The sequence below is a fragment of the Tauraco erythrolophus genome, chromosome 4 (assembly GCF_009769465.1).
Source record: "Tauraco erythrolophus isolate bTauEry1 chromosome 4, bTauEry1.pri, whole genome shotgun sequence".
In the NCBI taxonomy this organism is placed as follows: Eukaryota; Metazoa; Chordata; class Aves; order Musophagiformes; family Musophagidae; genus Tauraco; species Tauraco erythrolophus.
In genome coordinates this window covers 69415972-69436076 of record NC_141468.1, presented here as the reverse complement: position 1 = coordinate 69436076, position 20105 = coordinate 69415972, and the positions used below count along the sequence as shown (strand labels likewise).

The 20105-nt window shown below is 44.7% G+C and overlaps 1 protein-coding gene across 1 annotated transcript in view; it reads left to right on the top strand.

The window, feature by feature from the left end:
- Nucleotides 1-536: 536 nt before the first annotated feature.
- BICD1 (BICD cargo adaptor 1) overlaps nt 537-20105 on the top strand; it is a 179987-nt gene continuing 160418 nt past the window's right edge. Inside the window, exon 1 of the mRNA XM_086610395.1 lies at nt 537-749. Within this exon, the coding sequence (XP_086466521.1) occupies nt 537-749 (213 nt within the window). The remainder of the gene's footprint in view (nt 750-20105) is intronic.

Genomic DNA, 20105 nt, shown 5'->3' with positions numbered 1-20105 from the left:
CCCGCTATAACGCCGCGCTCCCTCTCTCCCGGCGGGGGATGCCGAACCCGAGGACGCTGTCATCTTAAAGAGCGCAGGGGAGGGACCGTGCGGAAGGGAGGCGGAGGTGCCGGCTCCCTGGGAAGAGGCGGGCGCCAGCAGCAGCATCTCCCCGGGAGCCGCCGCACCAAGGCGCGCTCCCGGCCGCGCCACTCGCCGCCCCGGCCTCCAGCGCGCCGCCGCCGCCTCCCCGGGCAGCGGGGGCTCGCCCGGCCGGCCCAGGCGTCCCCGCCGCCGGGGCCGCCGCAGGGCCGGGGGAGGCGAGCGCGGCCTCGCCGGGTCCCGGGCGGCCGGGGGCGGGGGGTGGGAGGGGGAGGCCGCGGCAGCGGCGGGGCGGCCCGCCCCCGCGCTCGGCGGCGGCTGCCGCAGGCGGCCCCGGCCCCCATCCCCGGGCCCAGGCCGGCGGGGCCGGTGCCGGTGCCGCCCCTCGGCCGCGCCCGCCCCCTCGCTGCCTCGGCGGCGCGGCGGCGCGGTGGCGCGGTAGTGCCGGCGGGGCTATGGCTGCGGAGGAGGTGCTGCAGGGCGCGGACCATTACAAGAGCGAGATCGAGCGGCTGACCCGGGAGCTCTCCGAGACGACCCACGAGAAGATCCAGGCGGCGGAGTATGGGCTGGTGGTGCTGGAGGAGAAGCTCACCCTCAAGCAGCAGTACGACGAGCTGGAGGCGGAGTATGATGGCCTCAAGCAGGAGCTGGAGCAGCTGAAGGAGGTGAGCGAGCCCGGGCTTTTGTCTCTCCCCGCCGGGTGCGGGGAGATGCGGGGGCGCCCCGCGCGTGTCCCTCCCCGGAGCCCCGGGCCAGCCCCCTGCAGGTGGGCGAGCGAAGATGTCCGGGCCCCGGAGTGGCTGCGGGGATTCGTGGGGTGGGGAGGAGGGGTTTTCCCGGGGCCGGAGGATCAGCCGGGACCGTGGAGCTTAAGGACAGATTACACAAGATTGCAACCCCCCTGCCCTGGGAAATTTCCCCGGAGCTGGGGCCGCGCTCCAGTCCCCGCCGCCGGGAGCCGCAACTTCGGGTAGCCGGGATTTGCGGCACCGGAGGGTGCCTCCAGTCATACCTGCATCGTCCCAGGCTTTTTTTTAGGAAGAGGAAATTAAACAGCCCGTAGGATGTGAGCTGAGCGAACCTAGCTTGTAAGGACTCGGGATCCATGTAAACAGTTGTCTGCAGTGCGTGAGGAGAGAGACAATTCCTTTGGAAGTTATTTATAGACCTGCTCTGTTCCGCCAGTCGGGGGAATCGCTGCCATTAAGGGGGGTGAAGTAGCCGTACACTAGTCTTGAGGTCAACCCCCGTCAGTGGAAATTAAACTTCTGCGTTCTGCTGAAAGGGTAAAATATTTGATCGGAGAGGTGGGTTTGGTTTATCTTTCAAACGTGGTTTTGTAACATCCGAAGTATAAAGCGGGGGAGTGGTGCACCTTACCTTTCAGCCTTGCTAAACGTGACTCGTGAAATATCATCACTCTTCCTGTGTTCATCGTTCAGGGGAGTAACTTGAGGTTGATACAGTGCACGTACACGGGGGCTACAGAAGGGATGCATGTGCACACATATGCCGCACTCATATCTCTATGTTTTGTGGCATTTTTGTACTGTCTTAGACTGTGACTAATTACATCTTTTTGAAAGGAGAAAATGCAGTATCAAAGAGATATTCTCCCAAAAGTAAAAGGTATCTTTTTGTTCTACAGAAATATATTGGTATATACAATGTGCAGAAATTCTGTTTGGTTAGAAATGGTGAACGTACTCTATATTGAGGGAAGCCACGTAATGAACTTAGATTATCTATGGATATATTCTTTATAATACTAAATGATGCACATTTAGAAGTATTTTTAATAAAATAAAGGTTTCGTTTTACTTGCAGGTAAATGAGTAATGCCACAGACTTGGTTCAGTGTCCAGAAGAGTTGAAAAAAATATATTTTTCCAGTAAGAAGAATAAAGCTGTTTTGTAGAAAAACCTATTGATGTCCTTAAACTTGATCTCTGCCTCCCCACCCCTGCTGAGCCTGTGCAGTAGGCTCAGGACTTTGAAACCAGTAACCACAGGTTCAGGGATAGAGATACAGATTTTGCACCGGCATGAAGGCAGTGCCGTTTGAAATGACCCGGCAGTAATAGAGGAACAGAATTAAGGGGGGGAAAGTGCAATGCAGTTTTGGGGCCTGAGGTTGGGAGGAGGGGAGTGATAAGCAGAGCTGTAGCCAGCTGTTATCCCATCACGATAATGTAGTAAAGAAGACTGATCAGACCTCAGGACGACGCATGGATGCACATGGCCACAGATAGAAGGGACAGTGCAAGGAATTGAGTTGAAATTATTAAACCAGAGGGATTAGTCAACACGATTAACTGAATTCAAAGATGGGCACAAATTCTCTTCCTTTGTATACCTCCCTTTGAAGTCAATGGGATTGCATGCTCTGCAGCCCAGAATGTCTCATGTAGGACCATGCCTTCAGGCCGCGCCAACCATGGTGTGGACACCGAGGATATCCACGAAGAGGATAAATCCTGTAGCTTGCCTGATGCCAAGCAAGAGTGGAGCCTGTCCAGTTTCCAGTTCAGGCTGGGGCTCTCAATTCCAGAGCTCTCCATAGCTGCAGGTAGGGCGTTTCCATCCCCCATCTAGGCCACAAGAGAATTTTTTTTCTTGCTTCTAACCTTTATAGGAGAAACCATACTTTGCAGGGCTTCACAGAAATACGTGAAGCCCTGCAAAGAAGAATTTGCTCATATCCCTTCCTGTCACTGTAATCTTTTTTCTAAGCTTCTCTATTGCCACCTCCATCATGACTGTTCCCTGAGCGCACATCAGACTCATAACTGTGAGACATAAGTAAATGGCCCCTCTTATGACATTTGTGAGGCAGAATTCAGGCGGTTTGGGCAAACTGTTTTGCGGAGACCTGAGGATGTAGATTTTGGGACTGTAGGGTTGTGTCTGAAGGCTTTCAAAGTGGCAGAAGAAGTCCAAAGACAGCTTTTTTTTATTAAGGCTCCCTCCAAAATATGTGGACGAGAGTCTTTGTGTGCCATCTCCAGCAGGCCCTGCAGAGGATGTCTTGGATGATGGCCTGGGTGTGGTCTGCTGGGCAGGGCATCAAAACGCCATGGCTGACTAACAGGAGCTTGGAAGACTCCCAGTATGTCAGCGGGGAATCTGCGTTTCCGCTCTTACCTCACTACATCTGCAGCCTCAGGTTGCACTGAAACAAACAGCTTACCTGTTCTTGAGCAATAGTAGATGCAAGAGTGTGGGTGGGATTATGTTTAGGACTATCACCTCTCCTCCTGCGGACCTCTGAACAGATTCAGTTACTGGAGTCGAATTTTAATGAGGCAAGTCTTCGTTTTTGAACTGTTCCGTTATTAGATTATTGTGTTCTGCTGTTAGGAGCTCATTGTATCTCTATTGCTCAGCAAACAGAGCTGCCCATCTTCAACAACTCAGTCATGGCTTAGTAGTCTAGGATCTGAAGTCTTCTCCCATCCTCCTTGGCAATTCGAAACTCCAGTGAACTTCAGTGGGGCCTTTTCCATACAGATTGCACTACAGAGCCTCAGCTATATGATAATTTCCATTGTTGGAGAGTGAGATGGGAAAGTAAGGCCATTATAGGATGTTGAAGTAAAAGCAAATTGCCATATATTACATTAAATATTAATACTTATATACAGGATATATGCTATCCACCATGCAATATGAATTGGTTTAGCAACCTCTGATGTTTCTCATGCTGTATTCAGAGGTTTCTGCTTTAGCCTAAGACTTTGATGTTTTGGGCCATGAGATTGATTTACATTACAAAAACTTTGAAGTTTTAATCAGTGACCTAATAAGGACTTCTTCTTCCAAAAAAGAGCCGTTATTAATCATGTAAACTGTCTGGGAAAGACTCGAGACATCTCTCAGCTACCAACCTTATGTTTTCAAAAATGAACTGAATGGTAGGAATGTGAAAAGGTGTACCCTGTGGTGTTGACTTTAACAGCTTTCAGTATTACGAGACGGAGTACTTGTGGTCCTGATGCTATACAAGATTGGAGTGTTAAACAAAACATTATTATTTTTAAAGCTTTATTAATTTTCATAGGTGGTTTTTTTTTCTAGTCTGTAAATGTTTCTGTGCCTCGCTCAATTACATCTCAAACTAGTGAGATTTTGGCCCTGTGTTAAAAACACTGTAGTTTTGGGGCCTCTGTTCAGGAAGTTACTTTAACAGATGTGCCTTAAAAGGCACAGTCCGTAAGAATGCAGGGCATAAGACTCATTGCTATTAGTCCGGGGATTGAAGGTAGGCTGTTTTCACTGCCTCGTCGAGGTGGGAGTTTAATGACCAGCATATTTTATGGAAAGCGTTTTTCCAGTGGTTTTAGTATTTGTGGTCTTACATGTTCACATTGCATTTGCTGTAAGGATAATGTTAGTTGTTAGTTTTCATTCTTCTAATGACGTGTAAAATGGCTTCATACTGATCTTGCCTGAGCTATCTGCTGTAGCTGTCGCTGCTTGAGCAGGGGCCTGGACAAGGTGATCCCAAGAGGTCCCTTCCAACCTCAGGCCTTCTATGATTCTGTGATTAACTACTGTGCACTGGTGGCCTGTAATGTTTTTAGAGGGGAGAAATATCAGTCACCCCTTGTCGTGATAAAAAGGGGATGGAAGGCAGCTTTGATGTCCAACTCTGCAAGATATTTAGGCCTGGGAAATCCTGAGCAGATTTCTCAATCAAATCATGAACATAGGGGCTGAGTAAATCTTCAAGTCTCTCTTCTTGACTCCCCCTCCGACTGACTAATTTAGGCAATATCTCACTTGGCTTCTTGACTTTTTCATTTTATGGAGAAAAATTCTTCCCCTGGCTTACACATAGAGCTGGCTATCTTCTGATTTCCGGGTTGAAGATGCAGTTTGGTGTCTGCATTACTTTAATGGTAATTGCATTACTCAATTATTCTTGGTAAATTATTGTAAACCAGGTTATTGGTGAGCAGCCATATCCTTGGCAGATCAAAAATTCTTATTTTCTTTACCTCCTGGAGATGTTGTACCAATGATTATGAAGCACTTAGTCAGTTTAGTAATGGTGCTTCCACAAACAATTCTTGGTCTGTGACCGAAAAGGGTTTTTGAGGAATAGAGCTGAACCAGCTGAAGCTCTCTCTGGCAGCTCCTTTTCTGTTCTGCCCTTCCCTGCGCTACTTGAACACAAGTGACTTCATCTCCATCTCTGTCTCCCCTGTCTTCTAACACAGCGCTGCCTCTCCATGTCCTCCACTGTTCTCCGAAGCCTCTTGCATGTCTACTGCTGGAGTCACCTCCCTGCCTCTTCCATCTTTCAAGTGTACAGTTGGTGGGACTTCTCTGGATCCAAAAAGGGCAGAAGAGGGGGAGACTCCCTATCCCAAATAGGGATTGCTCTATGCACCTGTCTGCATCACAGGATGCGTAGAGAAGTGTGAAGTTGCTCATAAACCCCAATGAGATGTTCTGAATTCTCCTCAAAGATGAATGTGTCCCAAGTTTGGGAGCTGTGAACTGATGCCCTCTCAGTATATCTTTACAGCTCCTTCCAGTGCCAGCGTCTGTGGGCTTGTGCTGGATGAGGCTGAATATTTTCAACCCCTCACCCTGATCTCAACACTTTGTCCTTGGTGTCTGTTCATGTTGTGTCACTCAGCAGGGTTCATGTTCTGTTCATGTTGTGTCACTCAGCACTCCAGTGAGTGCACTGGAGGGACTGCACTCAGATGCTCTCTGCAGTGCTGTCTCCTCCAGAGCCCAGCCAACACTACATCTGTCTCTAAGGCATACGCTGCTAATGGAAGAGTTTTTACCCAGTTCCCTCTCACAGCTGTCCTGTTTAGGAGAAGAGAGCAGAGCAGCATGGGAAGCTGTTACATGCAGAAAGGAGTGCGTGGAAGACGATACAAGGACTTCAGTGATCAAGCTGTTAATGTAGGGGCTTGCACAGCACCTGGATCTAGAGCAGCCCTAAGCAGCGTTCGTAGCTCTGCGCTTTCCTCATAAGCGTAGGTCTGCAACAAAAAGAGTCTGAAGATGCTCTGAGCAGCTCATTTTGGGAGGTAGGCTTACAAGGGATGCCTTAACAAAATCAAGCAGCAGCTTGCATAGCTTTCATTCAGCTGTTACAGGCTGGGGGCTGACTGGCAGGGAAGGAGGTCTGTGGAAAAGAATTTGCGGATTCTGAAGGACAGTGAGCTGAACGTGGGCCAGCAGTGTGCCCTGTCATCAGAAAGGCTGACAGTGTCCCGGACTGTTACTAATAGAAGCATAGCTGGTAGGTTGAGAGAAGTGGTTATAATTTTCAAATTGGCACTTGTTAGACCCCAGCATCCAGTTTTGGGCTCCCCTAATGCAAAAAAGATGTGGATAAACCAGATCGAGTTCAGCAGAGGACCACCAAGATGCTCAAGAGCTGAAGCACTTCCCCTGTGAGGAGAGGCTGAGAGGGCTGAGCTTGTTCAGTCTGGGAAGGAGAAGGCTGTGGAGGACCCAGCAGCAGCCTGCCCATACCTACAAGGGGGTTGTTGAGAAGACAGAGCCAAGCTCTTCACAGCAGTGAGTGGTGGGAAGACAAGAGACAACCAGCATAAATTGAAACTGGAGAGGTTCAGATTGGTTTTAAGGTAGAACTGTTTCCCCAGGAGGACAGGCAGTGCCATGGGTTGCCCAGAGAGGTTGTGCAGTTTCCTTCCAAGGGGGTTTTCAAGCCCCAACTGGATACAGCCCTAAGGAACCTGGTCTGAGTCCAGAGCTGACCCTGCTGTGAGCAGGAGGTTGGACTAGAGAAGAAAGGAGGTAGACGGCAAGGGACCTTGAACAAAGCAACATCTCTGAGGGTGCCCACTGTGCCTGGTTAAATTCCAGTAGCAGCTTGCTGTGAGTTGCCCAATACCTAACAGCATGCTGCCTGGAAACAGCGACCATTAGCAGAGCCACAGCCTTGCTTCTTGCTTGAGTTTCATTTTCTCTTGCTTGCCATTGAGTCTGCGCTGACCTGGGGTTAATAAGGGTGTAGTTTGATGTGGTCTTCTCTCAGCAAGACAACCCTGCATCTCCCTTTGTCGTTCCTGCCCCTGTTCTGGCTCTCAGTTGTGCAACTGTTCATACTGTCACACCAGGATAGGAAACCGACCTCAGTTAAAAATAACCGGGGAGGGGGTATGTGCTGTCTGTAACCCAGATTGGTTCCATGATCTGGTTCACCATACGTTCCCATAAACTTTTACCTGTGTTGCCAAGAAGTCAACACGAAGACAGGAATGAATGCTGAGGAAATAGGGGGGATGGGATGAGCTGCTTAAACAGGTACTGATGTTAAAAGAGATGCTCATCAAATTACGGCAGGATTGCTTCCTCTAAGAGGAAATGAATCCTGGGCATTAGCCTACAGAAAACATAAGAAGCTGAAATCATCTTAGGGGAAATTAGGGCTATTGTTGGAGCTTTGGCAGCAGGCAAAGAAAAATGTAGATGAACCTTTTTTTTTTTCTTCCAGAGACCTGTATTGCCAGTTGCTCTCTGTAATTGCATTGTATCCTTATAAGCCAGTACAGATAAACATGATTTTAGACCTTCTACAATAGCCAACCCTTAAACAATGATAGTCAGCTTTAAACACTGGGGGCTCACATACTCCTAAAATAAATTTAAACAGAGTTCGATTTGTTTCTTCCCCGTATTTAAATTACTTTCTTACTTTCACTCTTTCATCTAAGAAATCCCTCTCTAATCTGAGGGATTCTGATTGAATCAGTCATCTGGTTTGAACTCCTCTGAGATAACTGGAAGCTGCAACTGGGTTTTATGTCATGGAAAAGTTAATTTTCCATAGATTTTCTATAAAATATTTGATTAGTACCAAATCTAAAATGACCTATCAAAGTGTTAATGAGTGAGCCAGGCATTACTATTGTGAAGTACTTCCTGTCTAAGGCTCGAGAATATAAAATCAGGGCTCACTGAAAAGATTTTAATCTAAAGGTCTGCATCTGTTTAGAATTAGGCCTTTTGTAATGGATTAAAAAAATGAATTTACTACCATCTTTTCACCTTCCTTTAGGTGAAATCTTTTTCCTTCCCTTCTGTATTGCATTGTGGATTTTCTTTCAGTCTGTATGCACAACGGCAGTCAGATCGAACACCTGGCTTTGTCGAAAGTGCAACTAGGGGCAAAACAATAGTGGGAAAAAATAAGATTTGGCATAAAACAGTAATTTGTGAACATTCATCATGGTAGAATGGGGAGCATTTGCAAGATCAGATATATAAAGTAAATTTGCACCTGGGCAACTTAGTATATACTTTATGCATTTGGCACTTGGAGAAAAATATATGCAAGATCATATGTTTTTCTGGGCTTCTAGAAAAAAAGCTTTCTTGTTGAACAACCTCTTAGTTTTTCAGATGAGCTCCTCATTTTCAGCACCTCATTTTCTATCATGCATTTGCATTGGTGTTTTGTTCAGCATATGGACAATGGGAGTAAAATCTCCATTATGGCTTTTTCCCGCATCCCTCATGACTCTGCCACATTGTAGGGCTTTGCTGCACAGTTGCCTTTGCTGCGGATTTCCCTTTTGTATTTGTCTGATACCTGAGGGAGTGATGTTTAATTCAATACAATTCTGTACCGTACATTTTTTCCCTTTGGGTTGATTTTAATTTATAATGGCTGAGACTGAAAAGCATCCATCCATTTCTGCTGAACTGTCTTACATTTGTGGCGTGGTTTTCATAGCCCTCTTCTTTCCTCATTTCCTTGTGAACTCAACAACGCTCTATTTCATGAGGGAGGAGAAGAGGGTATATTCCTAATTTAGAGAAATCGGTATGGTATGTAGAGAGACATGAATGTGCCCTTTGTCCCTTTACCCACTTGCATCACTAACAGCAGATGAATATGAGGAGAAAACAGCAATTTTTCATACTTTACTGTGAAAGCAGTCCCTGAGTACAGACCAGCTACAGATGGAAGTAGTTAGGACTAGTTAGAAGGTGAAAAATGCATCTCAGAAAGGGCAGGCGCCTAAAGCTGAAGTAAGCAGGAAGAAATTAAGATAGATTGCAGATTAGTGTTTTAATGGGAACTCTACTTGTCTGCAGAGAGTAGTATTAAAAATAATTTGAGGATTATGATATTTGTGTTTCTGAATGTCTTTCACTGTCAAAGTTTAATTAACTTACTAGTTAAAAGGAACAGGCCACTGGCCTAAATCTATGGTTTGGGGACAGACCTACGAAAACTCTTAACACCACAAGGCTTTCACTGAGACCAAAATTGGTGCACTCCTATTTTCTGCATCTTTCTTGTGGTTCCTCCCTCTCTGTCTGCAGCCTGTCATTTTCTGCCTCTCACTCTTGTACAGCATTTGTCTCTTGTCCATGGTGGTTTCTATGTACTTTTTAATCTTCTTTATTTCAGTCTTTGCCTTACATAGAATCATAGAATGGTTTGGGTTGGAAGGGACCTTAAAGATGATCTAGTTCCAACCTCCCTGCCATGGGCAGGGACATCTTCCCCTAGACCAGGTTGCTGAAAGCCCCATCCAACCTGGCCTTGAACACTTCCAGGGATGAGGCATCCACAACTTCCCTGGGCAACCTATTCCAGTGCCTCACCACCCTCTGAGTGAAGAATTTTTTCCTTAGATCTAATCTAAATTTCCCCTCTTTCAGTTTAAAGCCATTGCCCCTTGTCTTATCATTATATACCCTTGTAAAAAATCCCTCTCCAGCTTTCCTGTAAGCCCCCTTTAAGTACTGAAAAACTGCTATAAGATCACCCCGGAGCCTTCTCTTCTCCAGGCTGAACAGCCAAACTTTTTTTTTTTTGAACAATCAACCTTTTTCTTTTAAAATTGTTTGTTTTCTGAGGTTGTTTATTTATTTAACCTCAGACAGGAAAACTGATGCCCAGTGAGGTTAGATGATGCACTCAGTCCTTGCGGTCAGTGCTGGGAGAGGGGCCCATTACCCACACAGTCGTGCCATGCGCTCTCCATCACCCTCTCTCCCCTGAATCACACCTAATTTGCCTCTGCGCTGTACAGCTGTGTTAAACCCATCCACACAGCAAGTAGTTTCCTGATGCTGGCAATAATATATACCACACTCTTTATAACCAAGAAGCATAAAAGAAGTCCTCGGTTACCAGACTTAGTCACCTTTCACTTCGGTCAATTGCTTCTGGGCAGATTTCAACTGAATTGTATAAACTTCAACTTTCCTTCCTGTACTTTTTTGTCTGTGTTTATTTTTAATTTTGTGATCTCTCAGAGCTCACAGATGACACACAGTTGGCAGGAGCAATGCCATGCATTCAGTATGCACTCTGGAAAGTTTATCTGCACTGAACAGCAGCCTTTCCTTGGTTCCCCTAGTCACTCTGGATGGGTGTAAATGTCCGTGTACTGAGAATGAACTGTGAAGTGCTGTTTGTCATCACTGACTAATGGCTACATCCCTGCAGGGAAGCTGGAAGTTGGTAACAGTTGCAGTTTTACTTGTTTTGGATATTTAGAGGAGGAAAATAGCTCCTAGTAGTTGTAAAACTCAGATGGGAAGATGGAGAAGGATCAGCAACCCTCTAAGGGTAAAGGCAGGAATTTGGGTCAGGCAAAGGGAACAGCTGGCTTGATGAAATAATTCATTTATAAAAGCTTGGCTGTTGGCCAAACATGAACACAGCGTGATTTGGATTTAGTCTTGGTTAGGATTGGAGTCTTGTCTACCCACGTCCATGTGGCAAGATGCAAGATGCCAAACTGCACTGAATCCCGTTCCCTGTGTTTCTCAACCTTTTGGCATTCGAGTTTTAAAAGAGCTAGAACATTCGGTATGGGGGTACGCGGGGAGTTCACAATTGGGTTAAACTGTGTAGGCATAGCCTCTGGTTCTCAATTTGGTGGCTAATCCAGGATACTTAACAACTATTGTTCCACTTGAATCTATGATTTCTCTTATTAAAAATGTGCTCTCAATTGTTTGTAGTTTGTATCATTCATACATTTAATAATGACAAATTGATTTTTTTTTTAGGCAGGTGGGAAAAGTTTTTCTCATACCCTGAACATCTCACAGGGTTTTTACAAAGCATGAGAGGTGGCACTGGACAATTCCAGGTGCCTGCACATGCAGAGCTTGTCGGAATTTAGTTGAGGGGAACATTTGCATTCCTTCCTTCCTTTCTTTGATAACTACATGTGATTCTCACTTACAAACAGTTAAGAAAGGTTTTATTCAAGCACCTCATGTGAAGAATAGTATCTGTAACAATATATTCAAGATTGCGCCTCCGGGTCGTTTATGGCAGGTATGGTTTGAAGACCAACCTCAAAGTCCTGGCTACATGGGTAAGTCAAAGGTAAAATGGGACAATGATGTAATTATTGAGTCTGTGTCCACCACCTGCTGGCGAACAGCACTGTCATCAAAGTGTAAGTGATAAAATGTGTTAAAAACTCTGAATTCAGATTTCTTCCCACCAAAGAAGGGAGAACTGGCATAACTGTAATTACTGGGTGGCGGATATGTGTGATTGTATTCTTGCAGCTTAACGAATTGTCATAACTCAGCTGAGCTCCAGTAACTGATCATGTGCGTGCCCTTGGCTAGCTCCAAATGCATAAAGGCAAGGTAAGGTAAAAAAAGAAAGCCAAACGCAAAACCCAGCAGAAACCTGAAGGAAAGAGTTTTCAGCTGACGTGTATCTTCCATCTGCAGTAAGCTAAAAATGTGCACTAGATCAATTACTAATCCATAAAATCTCAGTTATAAGTCTGGGTTCTTGGTGACAAATTTTTAAGTAAAATGTAAGGATACGGTAACAAATATTCCTCTGTGAAATGCAGTATATGATATGTAACTACATAAAGAGAAACACTAGTTAGATGGCATATACTTGTGTATTTATTCTGATATGGGAGATGGAGGCACATGATGTCTGTTAGGAGTACATTACTTTGGGCATTAGGTAATTCCATTTCTTGGACATTAGGTAAGTTTTTATTTTTTCTGCCAGTTAAGGGCTGATGGTTGCCATCTGATAATAACAAAACTTTCACTTAACATGCTGTAAGCTCAGCTATGTAAAAATAGGAGCAAATCTGGAACACCACAGTTGAGTGATAACATTTTTTTCCAAATATGCTGAATTTGAAGTTACAATGATGCTATATATTCTTAGATGCTTACTGTTCCTGAAATAAAATCCATATAAAAGTGATAGAACTAGATTATCAAGTTTAGATACCTGGAAATTTGGACACTGAAGTCTTTATTTTAGTTATCATGCAAAACATTGGATTTGCTTTATTAAGTGGGCCAAGCAACCTTGTGTTGAAATCTATGACTTCTTTTTGCCCATATACTTTGAAATTACAGATCACACTTGTCTGGGTGACTGTATGTAGATTTTGGGATATAGAGCTAGGCTCCTGGCTTTAAAATTTTTTGCTGTAATCTACTTAATACTATTTCATGATTTGTGATTTCAAGTATTTTCTGTCTTCTTGCTTGCGGAGAGAAGTTTATTCAAGAACAGAAAACGCAGTGACGCCTTGAATATAGCTTTGACACTTGGTGTTTGAAAAGTACTTTACTCACTGTTCCTTGGGCTGAGGTTAGAGACGTTCACAGTCACGCCTATGTCTTCTGGCTGTTGAATTTGCTTTTGTAGTGGATTAGTCTGATGACAAGAAACTAAAATGGGCATAGAAGCCTTGTTTGGGTATAAATAACCCTTTCCCTGGGTATGACAGGAAGAGTTGCAGTTAAAGACCATGCTGTGTACGCTTTTCGTTCTGTGAAGATCCCTTATTTGCAAGATTCTTCTTGAAACGGGGGCCCTGGTTTCTTTACCGGTGAGAACCTGAGTTGAGTACCCACAGCTGAAGCTGGGCTACATATCGAAGGTTGCTGCTATCTTGCTGTTACTCAAGGATCTGCTTTTTAATTATTCCAATCTGAAGAAGTGAATATGGAAAAGGAGGACCTGAATTCTGCCCCAAAACCCTATGGCAGAGACTCTTCTCCTACCAGGTTCCTCAGCTCAGCTGTTCCCTTAGGACAACTCTCTGGTTAAGAGTGAGAGGCCTCTATTTCAAGTCTTTTGTCACATTTCTTTTTTTTCTTTTTTTTTTTTTTTTTTTTTAGCAGAAAGTAATCTATCGCTTGAAAAGGAGTCCAAAATTTGATAAGCAACATTTTTAGGAGCTTGCAGTCCAACGCTTTGTGCTGCCTGCAGAGAAAGGAATTGCAGCTTTGCAAGTGACAGCGTTATGAATAGTCAGGCACTTACTGGAGCACTGGCACTGGATGGATGTGGGGGAAAAGCCAGAGGGAATGAGTCAGCATGACCTTGGCTGCTGCCAGAGGGATGGGTACTGCATCCAGCCTCAATGGTCATTGACGTTGGTTGGGGTCTTTAGAGGGAAGAGCCTATGGTGAAATAAAATTCACTAGAGTAACCACTGCTGGTATGTGTCTGACAGGTGTCACATGTATATAGTAGTAATGAAAGTGTCAGTATAAACCAGTTTGTAGTTATTAAAAAGTAATTTTGTCAGTAAACAGGTCTAGTTCTTTGTTACCCTGTGAAAGAACAGACCGCGCTCCGTTAAAGCGGAAACATTCTGAAAAATCAGAATACTGCTTGTTTCGTGAGCTGCTGTTTTGCCTACCAGGTCTCAGCAGGGTGGGATAAATTGTTATTTATTGCATGGCAGTAATACCTGGGGATTCTGCAATGCCTGGCATAATGAGTTTCAGGCATATCAATAAAAGGTCAGTGGAAATAATAGAAAACCTTGTCAGGGATTTGCTATTAAGGAATAATAAGGGGAATTTACAGATGAGTAATGGAGGCCCATAAGCTGTGGAGGGATAGGCTGTTCAGCCATAATTTCGTAGGAAATCTGTAGCTAAATCACAAAGAAAACACAGATTTTTTCAGATCTAGTCCAATTGTGTCTCTTCCAAAGATCCTTCCATTTTAAAAAGCCGGTCAACTAGAAAGCCAAAGCAATCAACTGTCCAGTACTCAGTGACCAGTGTGTGCCCTGGCAGTACATCTCACTGGTGCTAGTGTGACCAGTAAGGCCATTTAGGAATGGTTTTGCTACTGTAACACAATCAAAACTTCAGGAAAAATGAGGGTGAAAACGTTACGGAAATCTCTTGGTTTCTTAATTCATTACTTGGCAGCGTTTCCGTGGCAAAGCCCTTGTCACTAGAGACCATCCGGTCTGCATCTCTGCCTCCTGTGGAACTGCTCCCTTCGCCTTACCATCCTTTTGTGGTCCCTCCCACATACTTTGGTGATCCATGAGCGCATGGAAAGTACCTGGGATCTCCAAGTACATGGCCATCTCCCACAGCCAGCTACCCTTTCTGCTCTGCTCTCGTCCCACTCTGCAAGCTGGCCTCTCCAGGCTGCCATCCCAGTCTTTGTATCAGTCTTCCTACTCCTTCCCGCTTAACCCCTTTCCGAACCATGGCTCTTCTCTGCTGTGGCTGAGATTTTCACATCTGCATTTACTAATCCCTACAGCTGGTTGAAATGCTTCATTTTTCTTTGCTCTTTCCCCACGAATAGTTGTTTGTTGTGTGGGAAGACCGAATTCCAGCCGCCTCTCCCTGTGAAGAACGTGTCTCGCTTCTCCTCGCCCACCGTCCCCGGGTAGCCTCACCCCACAAAGCACCCTTGTTCCTATTGCTGCAGGGGGGAAAGTTAAATGTCGTGCTTTACTGTACTGAACTCCGGCGTGTGGGATGCCCTTTATAATGAGAATATGTGGGAAATCTTCATTTAAATCTGCGAGGCATGACTTTTGCAGTCCTTTGGGAGCTCGGGCCGGCTAAAATCTCACAGGGTGTGTTGAGCACTAAATCAGGCTTCTTGCGGAGCTGGCACTGGCTAACGTGGAACTTGGACTGGGAGTTTGTAGAACGTGAGTTCTGCGGGGCAAGGCCTGCCCTTGCCCGCCTGTTTGTATTGAATGTAACACACTGAGCCTCTTCTTGGCTGGGACAATTAGGTACTATGGCAATATGAGTAATTAATAATAATAATGGGGCCTCTTCTGTAGATGGGCTGTTAGAAATAATTTCCTTCTGCCAGTTGCTTCTCTAGAATGTGGTTTTGAACTTTGAGATCCTGAAAGAGATAATCGAAACACAAGCAGCTGTCACAAACCTTTAGCTTTGTTTGTGTAGGCAGTGGTGGAAATTCCCGAAATGAAACCGTTGGATGGCTCACTGGTTTGTGCATCTTTTATTGGATCATTGAGCTTTTATGCAATGGACCCTTGCTCAATTAAAGACCCTTCTCTCTAAGAGTGCGTTTTAACTGTCACTACTTCTTCTGAGGGGAAAAGAAGCAAAATATGCAAAGCAAACCACTGATCTCCGTTGCTTTGTACCCAATTCACTAATGGACCACACAGGATTAACTGTGCCGTGCACTGCCAGTGCACTGCCCTCAGGGTGATCCAGCTGTTGCAGCTGCAAGAGGTAGCCTCTTGTTTCCAGATGTGGTTTATGAGATGCTGATGACTTGGAATCCTGCCTTCACCCATGCAGCAGCGTGGACCTAAAGGCAGGATAAAGCATTTGGTTGCTTCGGCACATCACAGTCCTTCAACGGGTTGTTCTTCTTCCCCTTCGCAGGAGGAGTGGCATCCGGCTCGCAGGTTGTTGTTTAGATGAGCATAGTGAGTGGTGGTAGTACAGTGTAAGGAACAAAGTAACATGGGTCCTCCTGTCCACGGGGTTCATCGAGGTCTGAAGGCTCCTTCTGTCCATCTTCTTCCCCACGTGTAAGGGAAACTGAACTGTAGAGGACTTCAGATACCTCTTCCACAACCTTCTTTGTAGCCTTTGTCAGAACTTTGGCAAAAAAGGTATTAATGACTCTGAAATTTAAAGTTAAGTATCCAAAAGATACTTTATTCTCCTAGTTCTTTTCCTAATAATAAAAATCTTATTCCTTCAATGAATGCAAACCTGACTTTTTAAGGAAGCTGATAGCTGGTGACATGATGGTGGAGATGAGTATGACTGAGAATGTCACATCATAATTCAGGGTTTTAGAGTACTGGTCTCCCAGTAAGCAATGCAAGAATGCAAGTATCCTCAGTAGATTGTTGCTAATGAGGAGGATAGTAATTTCTGAATTATTTTTTTCCAATCCTTCTTCTATTTCCACTCTGGTAACCATAGTAATTGTGCTATGGTTTTGTGGGTTTGACCTATCCATGACCAAAACCTCTTCTGATGACCAGTTTGTTATTATAAAAATAATGTTGTGGCCTGCAGCCAAAGGCACTGGTACTAATACAGAATGTGATTTTTATCTGTTCTCATAAGGTATACAGAGCCAGGTACAGCATGTATTTTTCCAAAGTTTTTTTAGATAAAAATATTGGGCTCCATGACAACACTGTGAATTAGGATCTGAATTCTCTGCGTCTCCTGAAATAAGCAGAATTATGCGAGCAAAGAATTTGGTCCTTCATAATGTTAAGTCACACAACTCTACTAGTGACTGTCATGATGATGTTCCCAGAACTGTAAGGTGTTTCGATGGGAGGACTTGGCAGCAGACTGGAAGCACTGGTGACTCAGTGGGCCGCTTTCTGTCTTCTGAGTCAGAAATGAACTGGTGCCCCAGCAGTACAGTTTGTAGTTTGATGCTTGTGTTGTTCTTATGAGAGGTAAACTCATCTGTTTTCATAAAATTTTTATTATTGCATATTACTTTTTCAAAAAGAAAATTAGTATTCTTGCTGGTTTTTTTTTGTAAATTTAATGCCAAGATAGCTACCCCTGGCTACCTGTTTTTACAGCACTGGTAGGAGAGATTAATCACCTTTGCAATCTTTATCCCTCAGTCAAATTTGGTTTTAATTAGCCAACAGTTTGCAAGTTATTGGAAAAAGTGAGACTTTCAGAGTCCATAGGAAGCAGGCTAAGACTTGCTGCCTGTTGTTTGCCCTGGGTAGTTGTGTCTAAATTTCTATTACTGAACTTGGGTCACCTTCCAGGACATTCAGTTGGTTTTCTTTTGTATGATCTCATTGCTGAGGATTCGTTTAACCCTATCTTTGATGAAGTGTGCTGAGAGCTCTTCTGTGGGGTCTGTGAACCGCGACCTGCCAGGAGCAAAGGGAAGGAAAACAGAAAATGTGGGTTCTCTTTTCCTCAAAAGCAAATAACAACAAATAAACAGCAAGTCCTCTGTCCTCTCTGTCTCTATGTATAGTGATTTATATAAGTATATAAACGTCAGCAAGAACTGGGTTGGGAATGTAAAAATCTTACAGTTTGCAGCAATCTCTGCCGTATTTGTGATAACAATAATTCTGGCTGTGATGTAGAAATTAAGCTTGCATCTGTAATTGGCTGAAATGAAACAGATTCTAAATTAAGCTTAAAACAATTCAAGAGAAATTGCGGTATATCCTTTCAATTCCAGTGGAAGCTTTTTTATTTCCCAGGCAGTCTCAGTTTTGTCTACATATCTATGTCATTCAGAGTAGGCAGGTTTTACCTTCTTTGGAACAGAGGTACAAAGTACTTTGAGAAAGCACAGGAGGGGAAAGGTTTGCAGTACTTGTTCATTTTAGATTAAAAAAAAGATTTGTATCTTCTGCAACAGATTTTTTTTTTTAGCCATAATTTCCCAATTTTGCCTGTAATCACATATTTCTAAAATATATTTGCCTGTAATCAAATATTTCTAAAATATTTTCTAAAAGACTTCTCTTGTCTGTAAGTAGTTTTAGTGACTTGTGAATGAGTGAATTACTTGCAAGATTTTATTTTTTATTATAGTCTTCACGGGATGTGCAGGTAATCATGCTCTGTTATGTATGCAATAGAGGACTAGAAAGCAGCAGAATAGCTGTAATTTACAGTTGTTAAATTGGACTGTTTCTGTCAGCATCCAAAAAATCTGCGTTGTTTCATATCTGCTAAAGTTCTCTTCCGAAATAATCTAACCAGTTATTGTAGGCTTTATAATATTGACATTTTAGTAAGGCATTTCTATGTAAATATTATATTTCTGCATAGTGCTGTATACCTGTAGTAATTACACTGGCTTAAAGAAGTCTTGCTCATAATTTATGAATGACACAGACATTGCCACAAGTTCTGAATGTTGAAGTCTTTTTTATTATAGGTATATGCAGACAGTCACGAAGAAGCTCATTTTTAATTCATATGGATTCGGTATTGCAGAAAGTGACAGTTTTTAGTGCGAAACATACAAAGAGACAATCTGGGGAATGTCCCTTCATGCGTACTTGAGATCTGGTGGTGGCTACTGCTGCATCGCTGAGTGCCTTGCTGGAGGTCAAGTTGGTCACGTTATGGCTGGGTCCCCATCTTCTGGGGGAGCAGTACCTAAAGGGCCGTTGAATTTTGATGGCGTTTTTTCTAGAGAGAGCACCTGAGGATAGGAGGCTGGTTCAATGCATTTGAAGAAAACCAGGCTGACCCAGTTTCTCTGCACGATTGGGGTTTATGGGAATGAATTTACAGCAGTCCAAAGAGACCAGGTATTCTTACTGTCCCTGAAATCCCACCATGAGAGCACAGGGATAATTAAGCCTGCGGTCATATAGATTATTCCTGCTGTTGTTTTACCAGAATAAGGGATTACTGCCCTTACCTATTGATCTTCCCCTCCCCATGCCTCACTGCCTGCTATTGATCGCTTGATTGCTCCTTAATGCAGTTCTGGAAAAATCATGTAAAAAGGAAAGCCTTCAGTCCTTAATCACAGAGTTTTAGTAATATTGTGTGGAAGAGAGAAATGTAGGGGATTTCTTTTTTTTTATGGGCTTGGCATAAAAACAGGATCAGGTGAGAAATAAACAGGCTGTAAAGGAGCAGGAAAAAGAGGTAGGTCTCAAGGGGTAGGGATGTGTGGTGGATTGATCTTGGCTGGATGCCAGGTGCTCACCAAGCTACTCTATCCCTCCCCTCCTCAGCTGGGCTGGGAGCAGAAAACATAATGAAAAACCTCATGGATCGAGATAAGGAGAGGGAGGGATCACTCAGCCATTATTGTCATGGGCAAAGCAGACTCGATTTGAGGAAAATGAATTTGATTTATTGCCCATCAAATCAGAGTAGGGTAATGAGAAATAAAACCAAATCTTAAAAATACCTTCACCCCACCCCTCCCTTCTTCTGGAGCTAAACTTTACTCCCAATTTTCTCTACCTCCCGCCACAGGGGGATGGGGAACTGGGCTTGCTGTCAGTTCGTGACACATTGTTTCTGCTGCTCCTTCCTCCTTAGGGGAGGACTCCTCACACTCTTCTCCTGCTCCAGTGTGGAGCCTCTCCCACAGGAGACAGTGCTCCACAAACTTCTCTGACGTGAGTCCTTCCCATGGGCTACAGTTCTTCACGAACTGCTCCAGTGTGGGTCCTTTCCGTAGGGTTCAGTCCTTCAGGAACAGACAGCCCCAGCATGGGTCCCCCACAGGGTCACAAGTCCCGCCAGCAAACCTGCTCCAGCACGGGCTTCCCACAGGGTCACAGCCTCCTTTGGGCATCCACCTGCTCTGGCATGGGGTCCTACATGGGCTGCAGGTGGGTCTCTGCCCCACAGTTAACCTCCATGGGCTGCAGGGGACAACCTGCCTCACCATGGGCTGCACCATGGGCTTCAGGGGAATCTCTGCTCCGGCACCAGATCACCTCCTCTCCCTCCTGCTTCGCTGACCTTGCTGTCTGCAGAGCTGTTCCTCTCACATGTTCTCAACTCCTCTTTCTCCGGCTGCTGCTGTTTTACTGCAGGTTTGGGGTTTTTTTCCTCCTTTTCTTTAATCTGTTATCAGAGAGGTGCTACCACTGCTGCTGCTGGGCTCAGCCTTGGCCAGTGGCTCTATCAGATGCGAGGGAAGCTTCTAGCAGCTTCTCACGGAAGCCATGCCTGTAGCCTCCCCACTACCAAAACCTGGCCATGGAGATCCAATACAGGATATCCTGTGGTTACAATTGAGAAGCCACGTG